This window comes from Asparagus officinalis, chromosome 9, assembly GCF_001876935.1.
Source record: "Asparagus officinalis chromosome 9, Aspof.V1, whole genome shotgun sequence".
In the NCBI taxonomy this organism is placed as follows: domain Eukaryota; kingdom Viridiplantae; phylum Streptophyta; class Magnoliopsida; order Asparagales; family Asparagaceae; genus Asparagus; species Asparagus officinalis.
In genome coordinates, this window is record NC_033802.1 from 37,362,198 (window position 1) to 37,385,744 (window position 23,547).

General features: G+C 39.0%; 2 protein-coding genes and 1 long non-coding RNA gene across 4 annotated transcripts; all 3 read right to left on the bottom strand.

Annotated features, from left to right (window-relative positions):
* LOC109824261 (photosystem I reaction center subunit XI, chloroplastic-like) lies at positions 324–2,395 on the bottom strand. Its single transcript, XM_020390822.1, is given in 4 exon segments — positions 324–715; positions 717–947; positions 2,037–2,191; positions 2,262–2,395. Coding segments are annotated over 4 exon segments (654 nt in total). The 5' UTR covers positions 2,269–2,395; the 3' UTR covers positions 324–454.
* Positions 17,962–20,282, bottom strand: LOC109823747. Its single transcript, XR_002242460.1, has 2 exons — positions 19,966–20,282; positions 17,962–18,590 (listed from the first exon to the last, which is right to left on the bottom strand). It is a non-coding gene; the product is annotated as an uncharacterized LOC109823747 (long non-coding RNA).
* Positions 21,523–22,956, bottom strand: LOC109824293 (serine/threonine-protein phosphatase 7 long form homolog). 2 transcript variants are annotated; one of them, XM_020390859.1, is made up of 4 exons: positions 22,804–22,956; positions 22,648–22,735; positions 22,125–22,571; positions 21,523–21,998 (listed from the first exon to the last, which is right to left on the bottom strand). In XM_020390859.1, exons 1-4 carry the CDS (start codon positions 22,929–22,931, stop codon positions 21,615–21,617), a joined length of 1,047 nt encoding a protein of 348 aa, XP_020246448.1. In that variant the 5' UTR covers positions 22,932–22,956; the 3' UTR covers positions 21,523–21,614. The 2 variants fall into 2 exon arrangements, with proteins under 2 accessions (XP_020246448.1, XP_020246447.1); XM_020390858.1 differs by having other exon boundaries at positions 21,525–22,055.

The following is a 23,547-nucleotide window of genomic DNA, read 5'->3' on the forward strand; positions in this document are numbered from 1 at the left end:
TCGGCTTGTAGCCTACGTCCACAGGCAAAGAAGGAGAAAAGCTTTACTAATTGTGAAGAATACAAAGCAGAACCTCTCAATCTCCAAATCCTAAATAACACCCCAAAAAGCCTAATACAATTTGCCATTGGCAGCGACAAGTGGAGCATTAGGTTGGAACATCTACATATATATAGCCGAAGTTTTTTAAATATTATATCGACAGGGAGGCCGGGGTTGACTAAGAATACTAACGTGATAAGTTATCCCATACGTCCCCCAACCCCGACGACAACAAACAAACCACCCCAGTTCTACAGTTTCTATAGTGTTAAATGACAAAATAGTTCAAAAGAAAACATTTTGAGCACATTACTTTCATCCCATTTTCACTGAAATATACAACTGCCTTAAACAAGTTTCTCCCGTTCCAAACACTTACAAATTTCAACCCAAGCACAGTTGAACACCTTAATTACTTAACAAAGTAAGGGAGGTTGAGCACGTAGAGCAAGAAATAAGCCCACGTAACACCGGAAATTCCCCCAAAAAAGAACCCACCGGAGAACTGGGCCCACCCGTCAGCCGTCTGAAGCTTATCGGCCTCCTTCTTACGGCCGGTGAGTGTCAAAGATGGTGCGGTGGACGGCTCCCCCTCCTTGAAGGAGGCGATGCCGTACATGGTGAGGCAGATGCTGAGGATGACAACTAGGCCGGCGGCGGCGAGAGAGCCGGCACGCGTCCCGCGACCTCGTGTTGCGGAGGGGGCCGGCCTTGACGAATGGGCCGACGAGGAGGAAACCGTGGGCGAGGCCGACCTCGATGCCACGGAGGAGGGGGGAGATGGCGGTGCGGTAGGCGGGGAGGTTGGAGAGCTACCACGCGATGAGGGGGGAGGAGGTGACGGGTGTTTCCAGGCTGCCGATGAAGGGGTCGCCGTTTATGGGTTGGACCACTTGGAACGTAGTCTGTTGTAAATAAAGGGGAAGACAAAAAAAAAAGATTTATTCAGGGTTAGATAAAGGAAATTGAGTAATCTACGGGGGTTATCTGCAAAATGTGGAAAATTCTAGGGAATTTTCTACAAACTCAAAAGTTATTGAGAGTTTTGTACAACGTACTTTAGAGATTATTGGGGGTGTTTACTTCAAAATGCTGAAAGTTCTTAGGTTTAGTACTCCTATAATTATTAACAGGAAATAGAAATGAGTTAGCTGTTAAATAGCAAAATAATTTGTCAATAAAATAGAACTAATAATGTTTCGGTAGCTGTATATTCATTTTTGTTCTATTTAAAAACTATTTCGTCTTTTTTATTATTTCTTTTTGGTGGTGGAAGATTTAATCTATCTTCAAAGAATATAAATATATTTGAAATATAAATCAGCTTCTATTACCTAATAAAATATTGAATTATGTCCATTTCTTTTTATTCATTGAGATTTACCTTTTCATGGCTACGGCCTAGTTTAAGAATGTGTTTAATTAGAATAGAAGTGTGGAAAATACAGTTACAGTATCACTTAATTAGTTCTAATTATTGCTACATGAATTTGAATCATTTCTATAAAACAGTAGTGGATGAATTTGAATCATTTCTATAAAATAGTAATGGATGGATCATTACTTTTAATCATAACGATTAATTATCTAGTGGACGATTATGATTCTTTTAAATCTAATATTCACCGTGTCCTCATGAATTGCGCTTATTCTTATTCGCATTCAAAGAAAAATCATAGTCATCTATCAACTAATCAATTATTATGAGAAGTAGTATTTGCTCAACTACATTTTTGAGTTCAGAGAGAATCAGAATCCTATTTCATTATGATAAAGTATAGTTATTGCTATAAAACACTTCAAAAATTAGCACAATTATTTTCCCTGTTATTCGAGTTACTTCACCTTTACAACAGCTTTATAGAGTTGCAACACATTCAATCAAACATGTATATTGAATTTGGATGCAATTGGAACCATATTGACCTAAACTAGTACTCATTTTGGAGAACCAAAAGACAAAAGAAATCAAAATTTGGGTAGAACTTTCTGACCTTCTCTGCTTGAATAGCTTTCACAGTGAAGCTGGGCCTGCTTTTGGCCTGCAAGCTCCTCACTGGGCTTCCCCCAACAAGGCCCTTGGGAACAAACAAGCCCCTTGAGCTAGATGAAATAAAGCTACTCTTGAGTTGGCTGGCCATTGGAGCACTTGGGAACAAACAAGCCCCTTGAGCTAGATGAAATAAAGCTACTCTTGAGTTGGCTGGCCATTGGAGCACTCGCCATTGTTTGCTCCCTTTGTCAACTTCTCCTATGAAGAAGTAGGAGATTAAGCCAAAAATTATTAGTAGAGGAAGATAAGAGGCATAGAATTTGAGAGGCTGCGGATTTGGAATCCATGCATGCAATCTCATTGGATGAGAAGTGGTCGCCACCTAATCCTTATCCGCTCAAGATATCTTTGCTTCTCATCCTCTCGTTCTTTAAATCCCCCGGGCTGTTTGTACGGCCCAATTAAGGAGTAGTGGATCAAAGCCCAATAGGTGCTTTCGGAACGGTTGGGCTATTACTTGCTGGCCGATTATCAGGTTTCATATGTTGTAGCCTCTTGCACGCCGTTCTATGTGTAATAAGGTCATGAGTTAGCGTCTTGGGTTTTTGTTTCGTAGAAACCACCTTGAATCGGGATAATTATACAAAAACTACCTTTGCATTTTAATTTATATATAGACCATTTTTAAAGTGAGCTTGTATTTCAATCAACGACCTTGTAGCCAAATTTTTACTAAAAACGTAATATAAGCTTAAAAATTTTACATGTAAGATACATAACTTGTACCCATAATTTAAATATTAAGAAAGAAATGAGTCGTGTGTCCAAAATATGAGTTTTTAAAGATTTTTTGAATTTTTAGGGAAAGTTGCGACTAGGAGTTGGTTAATAGTAAGACAAACCCACTTTAAAGCTAGTTTATGTATAAATTGAAATTTAAAGATGGTTTTCATATAATTACCTACTTTTACGATGGTTTCTAAGGAGGGGAAAAAAACTAAAATTTTAAAGTTCAAATAAGTTGAACCAGTTTTATCGTCAAGTTTATTCCACCTACATGTTTATGAACATGCCCGATAAGTTCAAATAAGTTGAACCAGTTTTATCGTCAAGTTTATTCCACCTACATGTTTATGAACATGCCCGAGCCTTCTGTGTGGAGATGCCAAAAGATATCGTCAAGTTTATTCCACCTACATGTTTATGAACATGCCCGAGCCTTCTGTGTGGAGATGCCAAAAGATACTATCAAGGAAGCTCTCAGGGTCTTAGCTTTACAAATTTCACAACGCAAACCACCTTACATTTACTATTTTCTTACATAAACGTAATGAATCATCCAGTTCTTGTTCACTCCCGTTCTCATTCACTGCGAAAAGAGGGAAGGTAAGAGAACAAGTAAAGTTTTTCCATAACATGAATAATCAAATTTAACAACGATCAAATTTTCAATTTTATGACAGCATTGTACTCGTCGCCTTGTCAGATGTTTGAGGAAACTGCAAGCCTGGTGTTATTCCTCTCTGTTCGAAGAATACCTGCTGGTCATGAGCTGACTGCTACCTCATGCCTCCGGTGGCCAGGATATTTATAGCGCAATCTCTACACTCTTCCCCCTGAACTCTTGAGAGTGTCCCACCTGTCGCATCCTATGCTATGCAATTCAAGGATTTTGTAAAGAGTATAATACATGTACCATTTTATCGAATAGCAGATTAGTGTCAGTACAGCTGAACAGCAGAAGAATCAGAGAACAACAAATTAGATGCATAATGAAATTGTTGATTATCCATTCATTCATTTGAAATTTTTTGCGGCAAAGTGGAAGATGGAAACAATTAATAGAGACATATTAGTTTGTTTCAAGGATAGCTTGGGCTTTCCTTCCCGAAGGAATCTTGTTCGATGTTGCAGAGCATCTCTTAACGTACTCAGGTCCACATTCTGCAACAGATTGAAACAAACAAGCATCAACAGTTTATAATTCTTGATTTATATATATGACTAGTATATGATAAAATCAAAGGTTACTGATCACAGCAGGAAATTTATTAACTTGTGCATACTGAATTCATGTACCCTCTTAGTATATATAAATCAATACTTCACAAAGATAAAATCTGGAAGGAATCCTTCACCAATCTGACATTTGTGAATAGAGAATAAGTTTATCCTAGTAACTTTAGAATTTTCGGAACTTGGTAGTATCCGGTAAAACTCTCCTGTAATAGGCTTACAGACAAAATTGTCGAAGCAGTAGAGGGGACAATTCCAGCCTACATAAGTGAGAATTGATTAGTTGTTTTCATAAAACTATCTTGCAATATTGCACAAGATTTTATCTTTCGCGATTGATCAGTGTAGATTTTATCTTTCGCGATTGATCAGTGTATGTGTATGTGTATGTCAAATGCTAAAAAGTAGTGTACTTTCGAAAAGGAAAAGGAGGAGATGGTCAAAGATATTGATACTTAAGATGATACGAGCCGTCGTGCGAGCACCTTTGATCGCGGAATTATCAAAGGTGTGTTGAGAAGAAAATAACAAGAACACAATAACAATTCAGTGGTGGCGAAGGAAAATACCTTCTCTAGATTGAGAAGAAAATAACAAGAACACAATAACAATTCAGTGGTGGCGAAGGAAAATACCTTCTCTAGATTATGAGAATAAAATAGTTTACAATCTATACCTTCTCTAGATTATGAGAATAAAATAGTTTACAATCTCTCACAATCTCACTAGAATTGAAGAATAACCTCTCTCAATTCTCAAATACAATCTAATCTCTCTTGATTGCTTTCTCCTTTTTTTAAAACCCTAAAACAATCCCTTATATAGGTGTAACAACGTGAATGGCAAAGTGGTAAATAACCAAACACAAACCCCACAGGAATTCGTGCAAACAAATACCCAAACAAACCAGAAAACCGTCGATGAGTCGACTTATAAACATGCATGAGTCGACTCATGCCAAGTGAGTCGACTCGTCAGAAACTTTCGACAAAACGGTTGGGTTTTGTGAGTCGACTCATGACAGGCATGAGTCGACTCAACCTAATGAGTCGACTCATGTACATGTATGAGTCGACTCACGAGCTGAAAACTGGATGCTTCGATTCGCCGTCTCGTTCCACGCTTCAACCTGCATTCCACTTTGTTGTTTTACCCCTCTATCCTCAAGTTACCATGAGAATCATCTATCCTCAAGCTCCCATGAGGATCGCTAAGTTCTAAAGAGAAGATACACCCGTATCATGGCTCCCCCTTTAGGAACTTGAAGTCTCGTTCAAGTTAGAACTTCAGCTGAGGAAACTCGCGAGCTTCTCCTTCCCTGTTGAACCACTTATCCTTGCTAGGAACCTGACCTTGACGTCCAATGAGAAACGACTCATTCGTCTCCCGCCTCGTCATGGTCGTCTTCCGCTCCAAAATGTAATCTTCCTTCAGCGGCTCTTCTCTATCAAACCACAAATCTTCAACATGCAGTAAGATCACCTTGTCGTCACCTTCATCATCCAGTAACGGAGGCTCGAATAACTTCAAATACTCGGTATTGATCACCGAATACATGCCTAAGTAAGGTGGCAAATCCAACCTGAAGGCGTTGTTACCAATCTGATCGAGAATCCGAAACGGACCATAACGTATAGGTTTTAACTTCTTTCCTTCTCCCTTTAGCCTCTCCTTACTCAATTTCAGCCATACCATGTCGCCTATGCTAAAGTTACAAGGAACCCGATGCTGATCATGTTTCGTCTTGTACTTGGCTTGTGATTTCTTCAATTGAGCTTCAACCGTGACATGAATATGTGCAATCTTCTCCAGAAATCGCTGAGCATGTTGTCTCTCACTCCATTCCTTATCGTCGGCCGTAGATTCACTGGAAAACACGAGATCAAACGGACTCAAAGGTAAAAACCCATAACAAGTCTCAAACGGTGACTTTCCCGAAGATCCATGAATAGCCCGATTAAATACAAACTGAAGATATGATAAACTCTCATCCCAAGTCTTGGGATGCTTGGAATTGTATCCTCTTAACATATGTACCATAGTCCGATTAACTACCTTTGTTTGTCCGTCGGTTCGTGGATGAAAGGTTGTGCTCTTCTTCTGCCTAGTGTCCATCAAGCTCCACAAAGAATCCCAAAAGTATCCGAGAAACGGGCTATCACGATCTGAAATAATCGAATTCGGCAACCCAAAGTGCTTCCACACATACTCAAAGAACAATTGCGCCGCTCCCGCTCCCGTCACGTTCTTCTTACAAGGAATCAAAATGACCATCTCCCGCACTTAGTCGTCGGCAATCCTCCTAAGAAATCCAAAGAAATGCTCTCTCACGGTCTCGATAGTACCGGCAATGGTAGATGCAATCCCATTTTCCTATTAGAAGGCTTCGATATGCAACATAGCTTACACCCTCCAACATACTTAGTGACATCCTCTAACATCTTCGACCAAAAGACATGGCGTCGTAGATTGAAAAGCGTCTTCTGAATCCTAAAATGATCTTACACACGTGATGTATGGGTTTCTCGAATCCACTACAATCGGTCGCCATCCTCCGGAATGCATAGCGACGTCCCTCGATACAACAAACCATCTGCATCAATCTCATACTCCCCATTTCGACCAGCCTTCGTCTGCTCGAACACACTGCTGAAATCTCAGCTGAATGTGTACATCTGTATATACTCTAAAGGAACCAATGGCTAAATGCGCGTCGCCACCAAGAGAGTTCTCACGGGTGGGCGAGATAACATATCGACTACCTTGTTCGTTCCCTTCTTATACCTAATGATGATATTGAACACCATCAAATAGGACATCCACTTCATGTGTCGTGCCTACTGTAGCTTCGTCTGAGCATGTAAAAATTCCAATGGCTTGTGATCTGAGTGCACAACCACCTCCTTTCCCAACAAATATACCCGTCAATGTTTGATTGCTTGATAAAGTGCATAAAACTCATTGTCGTAGGTGGGGTAGTTCTGAATAGCACCCGTAAACATTTCTGAATGGTACTCCACCGGTTTCCCATCCTGAATCAACACAGCACCCATAGCATAACTAGAAGTGTCGGTCTCTACCTCGAAGGTCCTCTGTAAATTCGACAATGCCAATACCGGTGCCTCCGAGATCTTCCTCTTTAATAACTAAAAAGCTTCCTCATGCGTCCTCCCCCACTCAAACTCAACCTTCGCCTTTGTAAGGCTATGCAAAGGTGCCGCATAAGTCGAGAAATGTCGAATGAACTTGCGCAAATACTAACAAGCCCCCATGAAGCTTCTCACCTTCGTCATTGTCCTAGGTGTCGGCTACTTCGTGATCACCACCACCTTTCTTGGATCTATCCTCCGCTGGCCTTTCCCCACGATGAACCCGAGATACACTAACTCGCCCTTCCCGAATTCATACTTCTTCCCATTAAGCTTCAGTTGTCCGTTCTGCAGCACTTCAAACACCTTCTCGACATGAACAAGATGCTCCTCCCAGGTCCTGATGTATACCAAGATATCATCGAGGTAAACTATCATAAAATCCTCTATAAATGGTCGCAACAAATCGTTCATAAGTCTCATAAAGGTAGCCGGAGCGTTGCACAATCCAACGACATCACCAACCACTCGAACAGGCCCTGCTTGGTCTTGAATGCAGTCTTCCAAGTGTGAATCCTCACCTGATGGTAACCAGACTTCAAATCCAGCTTTGTGAAAAACCTCGCTCCTTCCAACTGGTCCATAAGATCATCAATCTGAGGTAATGGGTATCGATTCTTGATGGTTATCTTGTTGAACGCCCGGTAATCCACACACATGCGCCAGCCTCCATCCTTTTTGGGCACCAATAACACTGGTGACCCGCAAGGGGAACAACTCGGCACAATCACTCCTATCTCCAAAAGCCCATGAACCTACCTCTTGATTTCCTTAGACTCCTCTTCAGATGTGCGGTATAGACCTATATTCAGCGAAGAACCCTCGCCGGTCAATGTAATCTCATGCTCCATACCCTGTCGTGGTAGTAGTCCCTTGATCTCCGAAAATAAGTCCACGTACTTGGCCTTCAACCTGTCAAGATCTCCCTCCTAAAATTTGCTCAAGGTAGTCAAGCACACCCTACTCAGCTGCTCCTCATAATGCCTAATGACTAACAATACAAACATCTTGCTCGCATTCACTAGCCTCTTCGCCTGAGTCACTATCACCAAACTCGTCTTCTGTGGAAGAGATGCCGAACGAAAGATGAATTGCTCCCCATCTTTGGTGAACGTATACTTCTGGGCTCGCCTATCGTAGACCGCAAACCTATCCCATAAATAAGGATTGCCCAATATTACTTGGCAAACATCCAACGGAACGACGTCGCATGTGACCTCGTCAATATACGACTCGTGAAGTGCAAATCTGAAAGTGCATTGGTTGACCACACTCAATCACACCTACTTATGAATCCACCCTAAATGATAGGGTTTCGAATGTTTAACCGTCTTCAATCCCAGTTTTGAACCAAGACCTTAGATATCAAATTCTTCTGGTTTCCTGGATCCACTATGACATCAACCAATATGGTCTTGACCTACAATTTCAAAACAAAGAGCTACTCCCTCGGGTCTTCATCCTCAGTCGTGGTCTGCTTCCCCGCCATAAGGTTGAGACAGCTATTGGGTTCTGTCATCTCGGGAACTTCCTTCGGACCCTGAGCTACTACATATGCCTTTTTCTCCTCCTTTTTCTTCAATCCTTTTGGCTTCAGATGAAGATACTTCTCCCAGTAACGATCAGCTACGTGTCCTGTCTGTTTGTAGTGATTGCATATCAATCATGTCTTCCCCGAATCATCCTTCTTCTTCTCTTCCTTAGGCTGAGAGCCACTAAACTTGTCTCCCGTCTGTTTGGAGTCTTCCTTCGTTTCGTTGTTCTTCTTTTGCCTGCCCTCAATGGCAATGGCCTTCACACTCGCTTCTGTCATGGACTCGGCTGTGAACAACTTCATCTCCTTTCGGATATATTCATTCAGACCCGCCATATACTTCATAAAAACAGAATATTCCTCCATCGTGATGTTGAGAACCATCACCTGCTGCTGGAACTCCGTCGTATATTCTTGAACGATCTGGTTGAACCTTTGGCGCAATCTGTACCACTTATACCAACGCTCCTCAAGGAACCCTACTGGGTAAAACCGCTTCCTCAGTAGCTCCTTAAATTTATTCAACGACACCGTCTTTTGTTCCTGCTTGCAATAGGATTTCCACCATATCAATGCATGTCCAGGAAGCTTCAAAGTCACGAACATAAGCTTCTCCTTGGATGAATATCCGTAGAGGGTAAAATACACCTCCATCCGCTCGATCCAATCATCAAACCTCTCGACATTAACACTCACATCATAAACAGGAATCTCTACCTTGAAGTCTATCTTTAAATTCTGGTAAGAACTCTTACCTCTTTGATGCGGAACAGTTTTGACAATCTCGGTCTTCCTATCTGAATCAGATTCCTCATCTTCTCCATCGGACTCCATAAGTTTCTTCTTGCCTTTTGAAGAAGATTCCTCATTTTTGTCCTTTTCTTGGAAGATATTGACGAGCTGTGTAAGAGTCGAACTCATTATCTCCATCTGTTTCTCCAATGTATCTAGCCTCGCTGAACTATCTCCTTCAGCCATCTTCTTCTTCCTTAATTTCTAAACTCCTTCTAATGAAATAAGGATCTCACCTAACTTTTTGTATTACGATCGAGTCAGGACCATACACAGGATACCCCTTCACATGATCTGATCACTCTGATACCAACTTGATATGAGTCGCCGTGCGAGCACCTTTGATCGCGGAATTATTAAATATGGGTTGAGAAGAAAATAACAAGAACACAAGAACAATTCAGTGGTGGTGAAGGAAAATACATTCTCTAGATTATGAGAATAAAATAGTTTATAATCTCTCACAATCTCACTAGAATTGAAAAATAATCTCTCTTAATTCTCAAATACAATCTAATCTCTCTTGATTGCTTTCTTCTTTTTTTAAAACCCTAAAACATCCCTTATATAGGTGTAACAACGTGATGGCAGAGTGGTAAATCACCAAGCCCAAACCCCATAGAAATTCGTGCAAACAGAAACCCAAACGAACCAGGAAACTGTCGATGAGTCGACTCATAAACATGCATGAGTCGACTCATGCCAAGTGAGTCGACTCATGATGAGGTGAGTCGACTCGTCAGAAACTTTCGACAAAACAGCTGAGTTTCGTGAGTCGACTCATGACAGGCATGAGTCGACTCAACCTGATGAGTCGACTCATGTACATGTATGAGTTGACTCACAGGCTGAAAACTGGATATTTCGATTCTTCGATTCGCCGTCTCGTTCCACGCTTCAACTTGCGTTCTACTGTATTGTTTTACCCCTCTATCCTTAAGTTACTATGAGAATCATCTATCCTCAAGCTCCCATGAAGATCGCTAAGTTCCGAAGAGAAGATACACCCGTATCATAAGAAGTCATGGTTGCATACAATTATCTCCATTCCTAGCACTAAGCTAACACAAGGAGATCTTAGAAATGAGAGTAATTGTAAGATCATAATACTGGTAACAATGAACCTACAATTCAATCAATAAATTATTCTTTATGATGGTACCAAGGAATTGCATTATTGCAAGATTAATCTCCATTTCTTTCTTTCAGTACAAATATAGGAATTGTGGTGTGCAGTGTTTCAAGCTTTTTTTTATTGGTGTTCACTCTTCTTCTTCTTTTTTTTTCTTTTTCTTTTTTGTTGTATAGGCTTTCTTCTTCAACCTTCAGGTTTTAGCTCCATAGACCTCTGCCAAAAACCAACTACATTAAAATTTTCAATATTAAAACTCTAGACCTCAAGCACATGTGCACAAGTGGGCGTGCATATGTGCGTGTGCGTGTGGGTGTGCGAGAACACAAGGGCATGCAGGGGTTGTGTGTGTACGGACGCGTGTCTTCATGTGCGTGTGCATGCATGCATGGGATGGGTGCGTGCGTGCGTGCATGTGAGTGTGTGTTTTGCATGCGTGTGTGTGGGTGTGTGGGCATGTGTGTGGTGTGTCGTATGGATCCTAAATTATGGAGAACTGCTGATGGATACCTTCACAGAGTCAACCATATATCCTTCATTGCCATGATGAGCTTCAAGATATGCTTCGCACATAATCTCTCTAGGATAGACATGACATAAAGTTAAGTTCACTAGATGTGGACCTTATTGCAGACAACCTTTTTTTGAGGAAACTTAGAAAATACCAAAAGTTTTTATAACTTGTGAAGAGTAACACATGACTTCATAAGGTCATTACATCATTACATGTCTTTTAATTAAAAATTATTGGAGTTATGAAATTCAAAATTCATTGAAAGTCTGTTATACTGACCCAAATCTCACGCATTTCATCCCGAAAAAAAGGAGAAGAAACTCTAAAAACAGAAAGAGAGGAATGAAGTAAAGTTCTGTACAAGGTTAGTGATTTAATATTCTTGTTTATAATTATATTAGGTTTGATGTAAGTGTTGGCCCTTTGGTTTTAATGATGATTTACCAAACAATTTATAACTAATTTGTTTTCTAGTATTTGTGGTTTGTTTTCCCTTTCAGGAATTCTACACATGGTGAAAAGCTATATACATCAAGAGTTAAAGATTCAAGATCATGTGTGCGCTTTTCTTAAGTATAAAAATAAGTTTGTTAACGTATATTGTGTGATTATGTTTAAAGCTCAACATATATGCACACACAGTTTGATTTTCTTTCTATGAAAATGATTTTTGCCAAAACATCGTAACAATTGTTGATGTTTCTTGCTTATATGTTTTTTATAGTTCATAATACATATACAAAGTATTCCTGATATACAAACACAATTTCATAAGTCATAGTTTAATTTTTGTGTTCATGAAAAACAGGTTTTATGTACACTTTTCAAAAACAGTTAGTTTTCACAAACGGAAATTGCATTTTCAAAAATTCCTTTTCAAACATGTTTATTTTCTCTTTTAAAAACTTTCCCCAAAGTTTTACTATTTTTGAAAATGATCTAATATTTTTAACATATTTTTTAAGCCAACCAAAACAGGTTCAAAAGATGTATTTTCTGTGTGTCAGTTTGCGATCGATCGTCACGGTTGACCGCCTGCAGTCCAGGAACCAAAATTGGTTTTTAATGGCTTGCAGTTGACCGTAGCAGTCGACCTAGCATGTCCAGAGTCTTTCACAGACGATCGTCACGATCGACCGCCTGCCTTCCAGAACAGTATGCCCTCTTTTTGTTCTTCGCGGTCGACCGCCAGTATTTCACGATCGACCGCCGATCTGATCGTTGTGTTGTAACAGTTATTTTTTTATCTGATGTTCTGGGGGTATTTTGTTCTTTTCAATATGGTTTTGGCTGATGTCCTGAGTGGGTATAAATACCCAGTGCCTTCCTCTTTCATATTACTAAGAATTTTGTTTAAAGTGAGTTTTATAAAAAGATTAACAAGTGTTTAAGCTTGTTTGTTGGTTCGTTTCAAAAGAGAAGTTTTCTACAACAAGAAGAGGAATTCAATTCCAATTGAGGATCTTATCCTCATCATCATTCTACAGTCCTTGTTCATTGAGAAGTTTTCTAAACTCATTGTTATATAGCTTATTGATTCATTTTCATATCTTAGCTATATTAATTGAGTTGCATATTTTCTATTCGCTTTTATCACACACACACCTTATTGAGCTTATAATATTTTCATACAATATATTGTTGGGTAGTGGTGTGTGATTTAGTGAGAGTGAGCTTCATTGTGTTCTCATTCATTTATAGAGAACAAATCATTGTATTTGAACCTACATTGTGAGTATCACTTGTAATACACTTGTACACCGAGAAAAATGTGTGGTGTGAGACGGGGTCGAATCCAATAGGAGTTGCGTCGGTTGACAAACCTAGGGAGAGGTTGTATCCGAGCACTTAAGGAGGAGGACACGGGCTAGAATCCTACACTTAGTGTGTATAGTGTGTTTGCATAGTGTTTGTTTGTGAGAGTTTTCGGTAAACTTATAAACCGAGTGTGTAGAAGTTCCGGCTTCCAAACCGAGTTGTGTTAGTGGAGATCTCCTCGAGGTGAGGAGCGGGGACGTTGGTCGTGGGGACCGAACCTCGTAAACATATCGTGTGTTTGTGCTTGCTTAGCGTACATTTAATTTGTGCTTACACTTCTCTTCTTATTCAAATCTATCTCATATATCTCTTGCAAGAACAAATTTATCAACATAATTTTAATTGGCATAAAATCGGGATTAGATTAGCATAAGACCCTAATCCCCCCCTCCCTCTAGGGTCTAACAGTAAGTTCTTGAAAAGACTTAGCTTGGGGAGGTCACCACCCGCAAAACCCACGACAACAGGATGGTCACAGATCACCGGAAGTTACCAAAGATGACACCGGTGGCCGGAAAAAAGTAACTTTTTCATGAATCTACACCAAATTTAACATAATTAAAAGTTAGAAGATTAATCACCACACTAACCTTGTAAAAGCTCTACTTCCTCTTCCTTTCTTTGTTCCATAATTTCTTTTTCTGGAATGAAACTTGCGAGATTTGGGTTAGTTTTATACGATTTCAACTTTTGAATTTTATAACTCATATTCCAATTTATTTTTAATTAGAAGATACATAATAACCTTAGCGAATTCAAGGGTTACTCTACATAAGTTACAAAACTATTTTTTCTATTTTCTTCATTTAACTAAAAGAAGGTTATCTACATACCTAGTATTGTACCATCACCCACCATGGTATCACTTTAAAATTCTACGGCTCTCTCTAGTTCCTGTAAAGTGTAGTATGTGTGCTTGGTTTTTCTTGATCAAATTCTTACAAAAGTGAACATGGTTAAACATGGTGTATAGGTACTGGATGTGTACTTTGTTCCCATCAAGAGTAATCTCAACATCTATTTTTGGTGTGTTGCTTTATTAGAAAAGTATGGGGCAATAGTTGGTCAATTTGAATCGGCTTAACATGATTTTGGATTTTGGCATTGACAGCAGAATATCCGACACCAGTCATGACCAAAGAAATGCAAATATGCAATCATGGCTGCATTTGGGTTAATTTGGAAAGAGAGAATCCAACATATCTTTAATGGACGAGTCAGTTTTTCAAGCTGCAAACATCCTTCTTGCAGCCATACTTCCTAAGTTGGCGTACATATTTTGGTCGAAGAGTGTAACTTTGTGTTTTTCTTGTATACCTCTTGGCATCAAGACATTTACATGTAATTTTTCTCAACATTCTACTCAACTAAAGCCCTCTTTCCCCTCAAATTATGAGCGATCTTAAGCTGATGAAATGAGAATATGTAATAAACTATTCTTACTATTATCCTAGTGCTGATTTATCCTGTTTTTCTTCTCTCTTCATCTTGATCAATACTGGACTTGGCTTGAATCTACACTCGTAGAACAGATCCAAAAAAGGGAGCCGCAGCTATGAGCAGCAACACTGGTTAACTAAGATGGTCAGGAACAAGAACAGTTATTATTTTCACTAGAGAGATAAACCTCATGAAAGACCTGTAGCCGCCACAGACACACATTCAGCTTAGATTGCACTATATCATTTTGCAACACACACAGCTTGGTGTCATTTTAATCGAAATGGCATTTTGGTGTTAAGGCAAGCACAAGCTTTGCATGGCTTGTTAAAACATTTAAAGATTTCGGAAAGCAAAAGCTTCAACAGGCGATTCGTTTCAACATTTTTTTTTTGTGGATCTTAAGTCAAATCATACATGCTTGATTGCTTGTAGCATCAAGATAGCCTTTGGTTTAGGATGATCTACTATCAAATTGAATCGGTTTAAAAATTAGAAGGCATGCACTAGAAATTAAACAGAAGCAATTTTCAGCTTACTAATTAGTCAATGCGTGGAGATATCAATGACAGAATCCTCCAATAGGTTGTGATTTGCATATGTACATATAGTCTCAAACACTGGCAAAAGCATCAACAGACAGAAAATTTTGCATAGCCACAAATATGTCATGTTTAAAAAAGAAAATGGTAAAGCTACTTACTATTAGGACTGGCAAAGCTGAAAATCTCTCCAAACAATACACAAAAGTAATTAATCTCTTTTGCAGTGGTCAGAAGTGAAGGCTTGTTCGAGCACTTGCACTGATACCTAAGGAGCAATCGAGGGATAAAGCACAATGATGGACAAAGCTAAGAGCCACACCATGCTAAAGACAGATCAATCAATCAGGTACCTTGAATATATAAAGAAGAGACATATAGCACTCGAGATTGATCCAAGAAAATATATATTTCAACAATATTGATTAAAACTATGAACATGGTTAGTTGTTCTTTTGAAATATGTTACCAAAGATAAGAATAAGAGGCATCACAGCTCCATTGAATGATTAGTTGGTTTTGATCGATCCATCTGAATCATCTTTCTGTTGGCGTTTTTACTGATTAAAGGTATATTGCAAGCATTGTTTTGGAACTAATAGGAAGTACATAAACAAGATACCAACTTTCAGGTGCTGTTTAGAACTAGTAGAGCCATGTACTATAGACACAAATAATGAAGCATGGCAGGTTCGACACACTCAATACATGTGTCAGAAATGCAAATTGGATGCAATACTTCTTATATGTGTGTACTTATATCTTTATGTGTACTTATGTGCCGTGTAATGAGAAAGTATTGATGATCCCTGGTTCATGGCATTTAATGTCCACCAAAGAGTTGTCAATCATTGGATCATTGGACCTCAATATTTGTGCACAAACCCAATGGTTAACAGCTAATTGGTGCACATTAAATGCCATGGACAGTCCCCACTGAATACTTTCTCCTGTGCAATATCATATGCATGCTAGCATGTCCGTGCACATGTAAGTTGTAACATAGCTGGTAAGAGTATGCACACAAATATAAGATGTTTAATAGTTAACAAAAGAGATTCATATGCACGATGACAGAGCAAAAAAGTCTTTCAGAAGATAGCATAATCAATGCATTAAAAAAAATCACCAGCTAAGTTCACAAATTAAGACGTCCCAAAGAGGAAAGTTAAGACAGTATGGCTGGCTACCAATTGATCTATCCATTAAGAAACACGGCTCATCTTTGCATAGAAATTTAAGCCTTTTCTGGGAAGAGAAGATACATGATACACTTACACAGACGTATCATGTATGCAAATACACATGTGCTTGTATGTGTTTGCATGAGCTGTATGTGTGAATGTGCGGACAACCATGTAACATGCTAATAGATTGAGCCGGGTTTTTAAGCAGGTAGGCAGCATAATGTATGAGGTATAAAAGATGATAATTAGTTGGGAAGGAAGTAATCTTATTTACAAACAAAAACTAGTAAATATGATATTTCAGTCACAGGAAGGTACAGCCATAGCTTCCTCTCAATGCAAGTAAGAAATAACTTACTGAGATTGAATGTTGGAACAGAATGCAACAGATAAAAAATTCCAGTTACATTCAAAATTTGATCATTGGCACAATTCTGGTCTTCTCCCTTTGGTAGCTGAAAAACATAACATATTACTCAATATATTGTGAAGAATCATTAATGAGGGTCAGCCACTTGCCACCCCGGAAGAGATCTGGTTCCACCCATGCTAATTGATACACATATGTGCACATATGCTTCAACATAAACACATGCACATGCCTGAATTCACACACATTGACATGCATGCATGTGCGTTACAGTGTATACTAGTTCATGAAGAATAAACTTTTAGTTGGATTAAAGCAATCACTTTCATAAGATAGTGTTGTAGAACTTCAAACAATTTCATGTGCTCACAAGAATGAAGAAAATTTCTTGTATAGGCTTCTTGGCTTCTCATCAAATTTCCAAGCTTATAAACCCATGAAGCTCATGTGTAAGTAGATATACCACTTAGAAGCTTCGATTTGATAATGTTAGAAGAAACATTATTCATAATTAGCTTAACATATCACTTAAAGAAGGTCATAAAAGGCATAGGCTTCTTGATTTCTATGCTTCATTCCCAACTTTCTTTTTAACCCTAACTTACAAATTCCCGCAGTTTAGAAATTTGTGGGGGAAAAAAGGATAATAAGTCAATACCTTGAAGAAATCTTGTAGTCACTTAGCATCTTCTTTCCTTCCCTAATTTTATAGTCATTTTCCCTTCTTCCTTTCTTCCCTGTTTTTTCTCCTCCACGCTTCAGTCATATTATAGATGGGAAAAGTGAAGGGGGGAAACTAAATATAGTTGTAGAGAGAGATATGAGAGGTAATTTATTCTCCATTCACACAGCTTCATTTTTACAAAGGGAAAACTCTCCACCCTCCACACAGCTTAAACTCAACCACATACTTATTTAATGATTGCATGATATTTGGCCTAACTAATTAAGCGAAAGATTATAATGAAATACAATGTCATCATGAATGTGTAAATACTCTTTAAATAATCGCATAAAACTAGAAGTTATTAATCGATTCAGTCTCTCAACATTTTTAACTAAATATTGGATTTTAGTTTAGACTAAGACACAAATTCTTTTTTCAGAGTCTACAAGTGTTTAGAGTGCACAACTTGTCAAGGCGGAGAAAGGATAGGGAGTGTTATCATAGGCTGGTGTTAGGCCAATATCACTATTCTTCCTTTTATGCCTTCATTTTGTTACTTTTAGTAGCTATGTTTCTTGCATTCTATTGACCGAGTTAAATAGAACTTTGAATTTGATTTGTTAGGGTTGCTTGATATGCATTGATAACTCTGATTGATATATACAGTGACCATAACCTCTCAGCTGAAGTTTGGATGAACTCATTATATAGATCATTCTTAGAATAGTACGTTTCAAGAAAACGTAAATTCAAACATTGTTAATGTTTGGAGAGAAAAGAGATTATTGGAGAGTTATCCCCTCACTCTATACTTTATTTATAGAGATGGATTAGTTACAACTTAGTCTCACAAGCAATGTGGGACTAAACTAATACTCTCTTCTTCTAACACTCCCCCTCAAGCTGGAGTATAAATATCATGCATGCCCAGTTTCTCACAAATAAAGTCAACCCGTGTTCGACCAAGTGGTTTTGTAATAATGTCTGCCAACTGATCTACTGTCGATACATGTTTTGTCATGATGACTTTATCATCAAGCTTATTGCGGACTACATGACAATCGACTTCAATGTGTTTGGTTCTTTCATGAAACACGGGATTCTCAGCAATGTGAATTGTTGCTTTATTATCGTCATATAGATCCATGGGACATTTTGGAGGGAGACCATTTTCTGTCAATAGGTCTCTGATCCAACCCATCTCTAGTATCACATTTGTCATTGCTCTGTATTCTGATTCTGCACTGGATCGAGATACAACACTTTGTTTCTTACTTTTCCATGACACTAGATTTCCTCCGAGAAAGACATAATATCCGGTAGTTGATCTCCCATCAAAAGGACATCCAGCCCAATCTGCATCAGAGAAGCCTGCAACTCTGGTGTGAACAACACTGGGTGAACAACCACCCATGAATAGTATTAGATGAACAGTGGTTTTTTAAAATAAAGAAATCTAAGATAAAAAAAATTAGATAAATTAGGATAGACCAGATTCATTCGCAACATCTAACCTATAACACAATGGCTTCACACCTAGCAACCCATGCTTCAAAGATATATCCATTACCCTCATATTGTATATATTCTAATATCATGATGTCATGTTCCGTGTCCGTAGCCATGTTGTACCCAATCAGTTACATGTCCATGCTACTTAGTTGATACTCAATCCAAATAATAAGAACTCTACTTTTCATACTGTCATCATTAGGATCAGTATATTGACAATATAAGATTCTCTGGAACAATATTTTAGCTGATACTGTTGAATAATCTTCATGACTCCTACATGCTAAAGAAAGGGGATGATTGTAATCAGAAAATACCAAGCATTTAAGAAGTAGATGCTTGACTATATAAAGTTTTAGTCACATTGAAAAAAATACCACATAATCTAATGTAAGTAATGCCCTAATCAAATAATACCAGCAACTTCATAATGACAGGATTGTGAACATGGTGCACATCCTATGAAACAAGATAAGACTTTTGATGAAATTAATCGAAGAAGTTTAGGATTGATCATAATATGAGGAGGGGGCACAAACGACTGAACTTCATAGAAATGAAGAGTGAAGGGTTTATACACAATTTACGCTTTCCACCTTTTATGATTCAGTGCACCAAACCAGTCCTAGTGGAACACTATAAATTTCTTAACATGGTTTAAACCTCTGAGTGCATATAATTAAAATGAGGTTTAATGATAACAACAATCAAGTTAGTTATGTTTTAGCATGAGCAGAACATTTTCATTTAGTTGGTAAACCTATGTGTTAGTTTAAGTCTAAACTAAACCTATGCAAGAATGCAAGATAGCCCGTTAAAGCAAGGTTTTAGTCATACTTAAAATTTTTATCTTTAAATATCTACAAACATAAAATTTAACATTGGCGTGAACTGACAAATGGACTTACTAAGTGAAATTAAAAGTTTATAATGACTGAAATTTTACTTCAATATTCAATAGACATAGATTTCAATGTGTGGCAAAAATGTATAGCAATGGATTCAAATTACTCATTGCACTGACATGGAAATTTATCATCGCAAGCTATAGTTCAGTTGAAGTTCAAAGTCAGAATTGACACGATAAGCATAAAATCTTGGGCAAAAAATCAACAGTATCATAATTATCTGCAGGATCAACATAAAATTGCAAACGAGATCGATGAAGGAATAATAAGATATAATTAGCATCTAGAATTGTATAAATTACGGAAATCAAATGGGGGGGGAAGAAAAGCAATAAATAATAATAGAAACCTGGGTTATGGCGAAAGAGCGCTTCCCTTATTTGGTCTTCTCCTCATTAGTTAAGGTACTTTGCAGCAAGCCTCAGAGATTTAGGGTTAGGGTTTGGTATCCAAATTGGGGAATCCATGAGGCGTCAAAGATAGAGATAGGTAGCAGAAGAGATCGGCCATTGATTGTTCTGTGGGGTTTATCTATCGATCCCCGGACGAAAAGGTAACAAAATTTCGAAATTAGAAAGAGAGATCTCTTATTTTTTGAATAATTTTTGAAATGTTGAGAATAGAAATGGGACGAATGCGGAGTTCGTTACTTATAAAGGCCCAAGGAACCGGCCTGTAAAACTAGCTTCTTTTTGTTCAGTTGCAGGGTTTTTCGATATTAGTCACTACTACCTTTAATACTTCGGATTTAGTTCCTAGATCATTAATTGAAACTTCTGTTATGTCCCCTCAATTGTTAAGGTATAAAATAAATCCTTTAAATCAATAAAATTGGTATTAGGTCTCAATTCTCAAAAGTTACTGTAAATAATACATTCAATTACGACTTCTACTCTTGACACAGAGGGACTAATTTAAAATGACTTATGAGAATTATATTCGAGGATCTAGTAATAATTTCAGTAATATTAGGGACTAACTTTTAAATAACTAAAGAATTGGATTCATAATGGCAATTTTAACAATTAGAGGGACTAAGTCAAAATACTAATAACTTAAGGAACTAATTTAAAAACTAACTTATTTTATTATATTCTCTTTTTCTCTTCTCAAATCCGGACATTTGAACACAGGTTAATTGTCAAGTCACCCGCCACAAACCACGAGGGTACAGTGAGCTGGAATTCTAATTATAAGTTCGTCCGGTCACCACTGTTCATCTTGTTCCAATACCATCAAACCTCTATGTGGATAAGTTTGGAAAATTGGGTTTTTGTAATTGGATGATAGTAACGCGTTGACTCTAAAGAAAATTTAAGAATAATTATTTTTTGGGAGTAGTGGGTGGTAAGTCATTTTCTGGACAAATTTTCGAAACCAACCCATTTGACGTTTTTATTGCAAAAAACAACCCCTTTCACATTTAATTAGAGAAACCGACCTGGTTTCAGCACTGTCGCTGAAACCAGGTCGGTTTCGATGAAAAACTTTACGAAACTTCACGGGAGTTCAACTCCCGTGAAGTTTAGTACGTTTTTAAACTTCACGGGAGTTGAACTCCCGTGAAGTTTAATTCCCCCAATAACCTCGGAAATTAGCTTGCAACTTCACGGGAGTTCAACTCCCGTGAAGATGCAGTCCATATTTTCCAGCGGAGGATTTTACCCCGCAGCTTCACGGGAGTTGAACTCCCGTGAAGCTGCAGTCCATATTTTCCAGCGAGCGAGTCGCGGAAGATTTTACCCTGCATCTTCACGGGAGTTCAACTCCCGTGAAGTTGCAGGTTTTGCAAAAAACATGCACAGCATGCATACGTCTACCTATTTAACTCATATATACACCTATTTACCTGTTGACAATAATTACTGCAATATATATATTATTTAAACACGCACGAATCAAACAATACGCAAAAAGATCATATATCGAGCTATAATTGATCCATAAAAGTATAGTATTTAAAAATTCATACAATTTACAAATTTTAACAAAATAAGTTCAAATACAACCCAATATAGCTCCTCTCCTTCCTCTCCCTCTCTTCCCCCTCCCCCTCGCTCTTCCCCGCCCCCCGCGCTGATGAGCCTCGACTATCTGAGTATCCGGCTGTGTGTGAGGCTGCGAAGTGCCGGCTCCATCAGCATGTGAAGTGCCGGCTTCATCAGCATGTGAAGTTCCGGCTCCATCAGCATGCGAAGTGCCGGCTCCATCAGCATGCGAAGTGCCGCCGTCATCGTCACGTGGCCGTCGGCGCCGAGTGTACGCTTGCCCAAATGATCGAGACCTGTCCTCACGGCCTGCGAACTCGTCGACGTGAGTCTTATGAAACACCTGTGCTATGGTCTTCTTGATCCTGCCGAGGAGCCCTAACGCCACCTGATCCTGAATCTCAGGCACGGTCGCATCAATATCAGCCTCAATGCTATCAAAAGCACGGACCTGTGAGGTAAATAATTTATTAAGTACCAACTCAAGAAAAAAATATTATAATTTAGCTTAGAAACTTACGTAATCTCTCTCGTTCATCCCACTAGGGATGTAACTGTCTGTCGGTGGCCGTGGCATGTGTCCAGCTAAGGGCTGTGGGTCACGTGTGATCCATCTACGTGTGATACCCCAATACCAACCCATATACGCGGTATAGTCAACAGCCGTGGGCCTCGTATCCTGGATGAAATCCCACCTGTGAGCCCACCTGTCTATGTAGGCCGCACGGACTACGGCCCAGTCGTTATGGTGCGAAGTAGGTCGCCGCCGACGAGAGATCTGCTCAACAGGATCTGGTACATGCTGAGAGAGCGTAAACTGTCGTAGCACACGGTCAGGGACATGCATCTCCACGATCTCCCAACAAATCAATGGAACTCTCGCTCTCCACAAGTCGGGACTATCTCGGCAGATGGGTGCAAGAGAATGCATATCCAGCTCCGGCGGTGTATAGGGTCTCCACTTGAACTGAAATAAAATAAAAAATTTATCAGTATCAACAACAAAACTATAATATTCATAACGACTTGAGATTTATATTTACCTGTTCGTGTTGGAGACCATCAAGCTCATTTCGGTAAAACTCACGATGGCGCGTCGCTGATCGGTACTTAGCGTACCGCACGTTATACCTATATGCAGAATAGAGAATATATAAGTACAAATTCAGTGCGAATAAAATTTGTGTGTACAATTATACCTGTACGCCAAAGGAAACTGCCCCTGTAGGTCACGGTGCACAAGTAAAGTAGGGCGTCCAATATGAATGCGCTCCCATGACCAAATCTGTATCAATGTGCAGCATCCCTTGAATTCTTTATTCTGCATCAGGGATACTCTACTCAGTTCTCGATACAGGTATGCCAACACCGCACTGCCCCACGACAGTGCGCCGCATACGTCAAAATCCTCCAGCAGTGACAGCCATCGTGCATGTACGAGAGTCTTGCTCGCATCCGGAAAAAGCACGCACCCTATCATGTGCAATATGTAAGCCATTGAAATACTCATCTAGTTATATATAAACAACAAACGAATGCGCAACGTGAAGAAAGCAATAACTCGAAACCAAACATTAAATTTATATAACATAGTACGAAACGATACAAATTACAATCACAAATGACACACGGAAACAAACACAGAACGAAACCCCTAACATTTAACAATCACAAATGACATACGGAAGAAAACACAGATCGAAACCGCTACAAATTACAACATCAACGCCTAATCCTAACTGGACAATTATTTTTGTTATGGCCCGGTTGATCGCATCTACTACACTTATTTCTCCTCCTAACTCCTTCACGACCGTCATCCATACAATTTCTAATTCGTACGGAACGAGGGCGCCCCGCCGACCTTTTATACAAAGGAGGCAATATCAGTGGCCCGTCTTGTGTCCAATATCGACTATCATATGGTGGACGAAAACACTCTT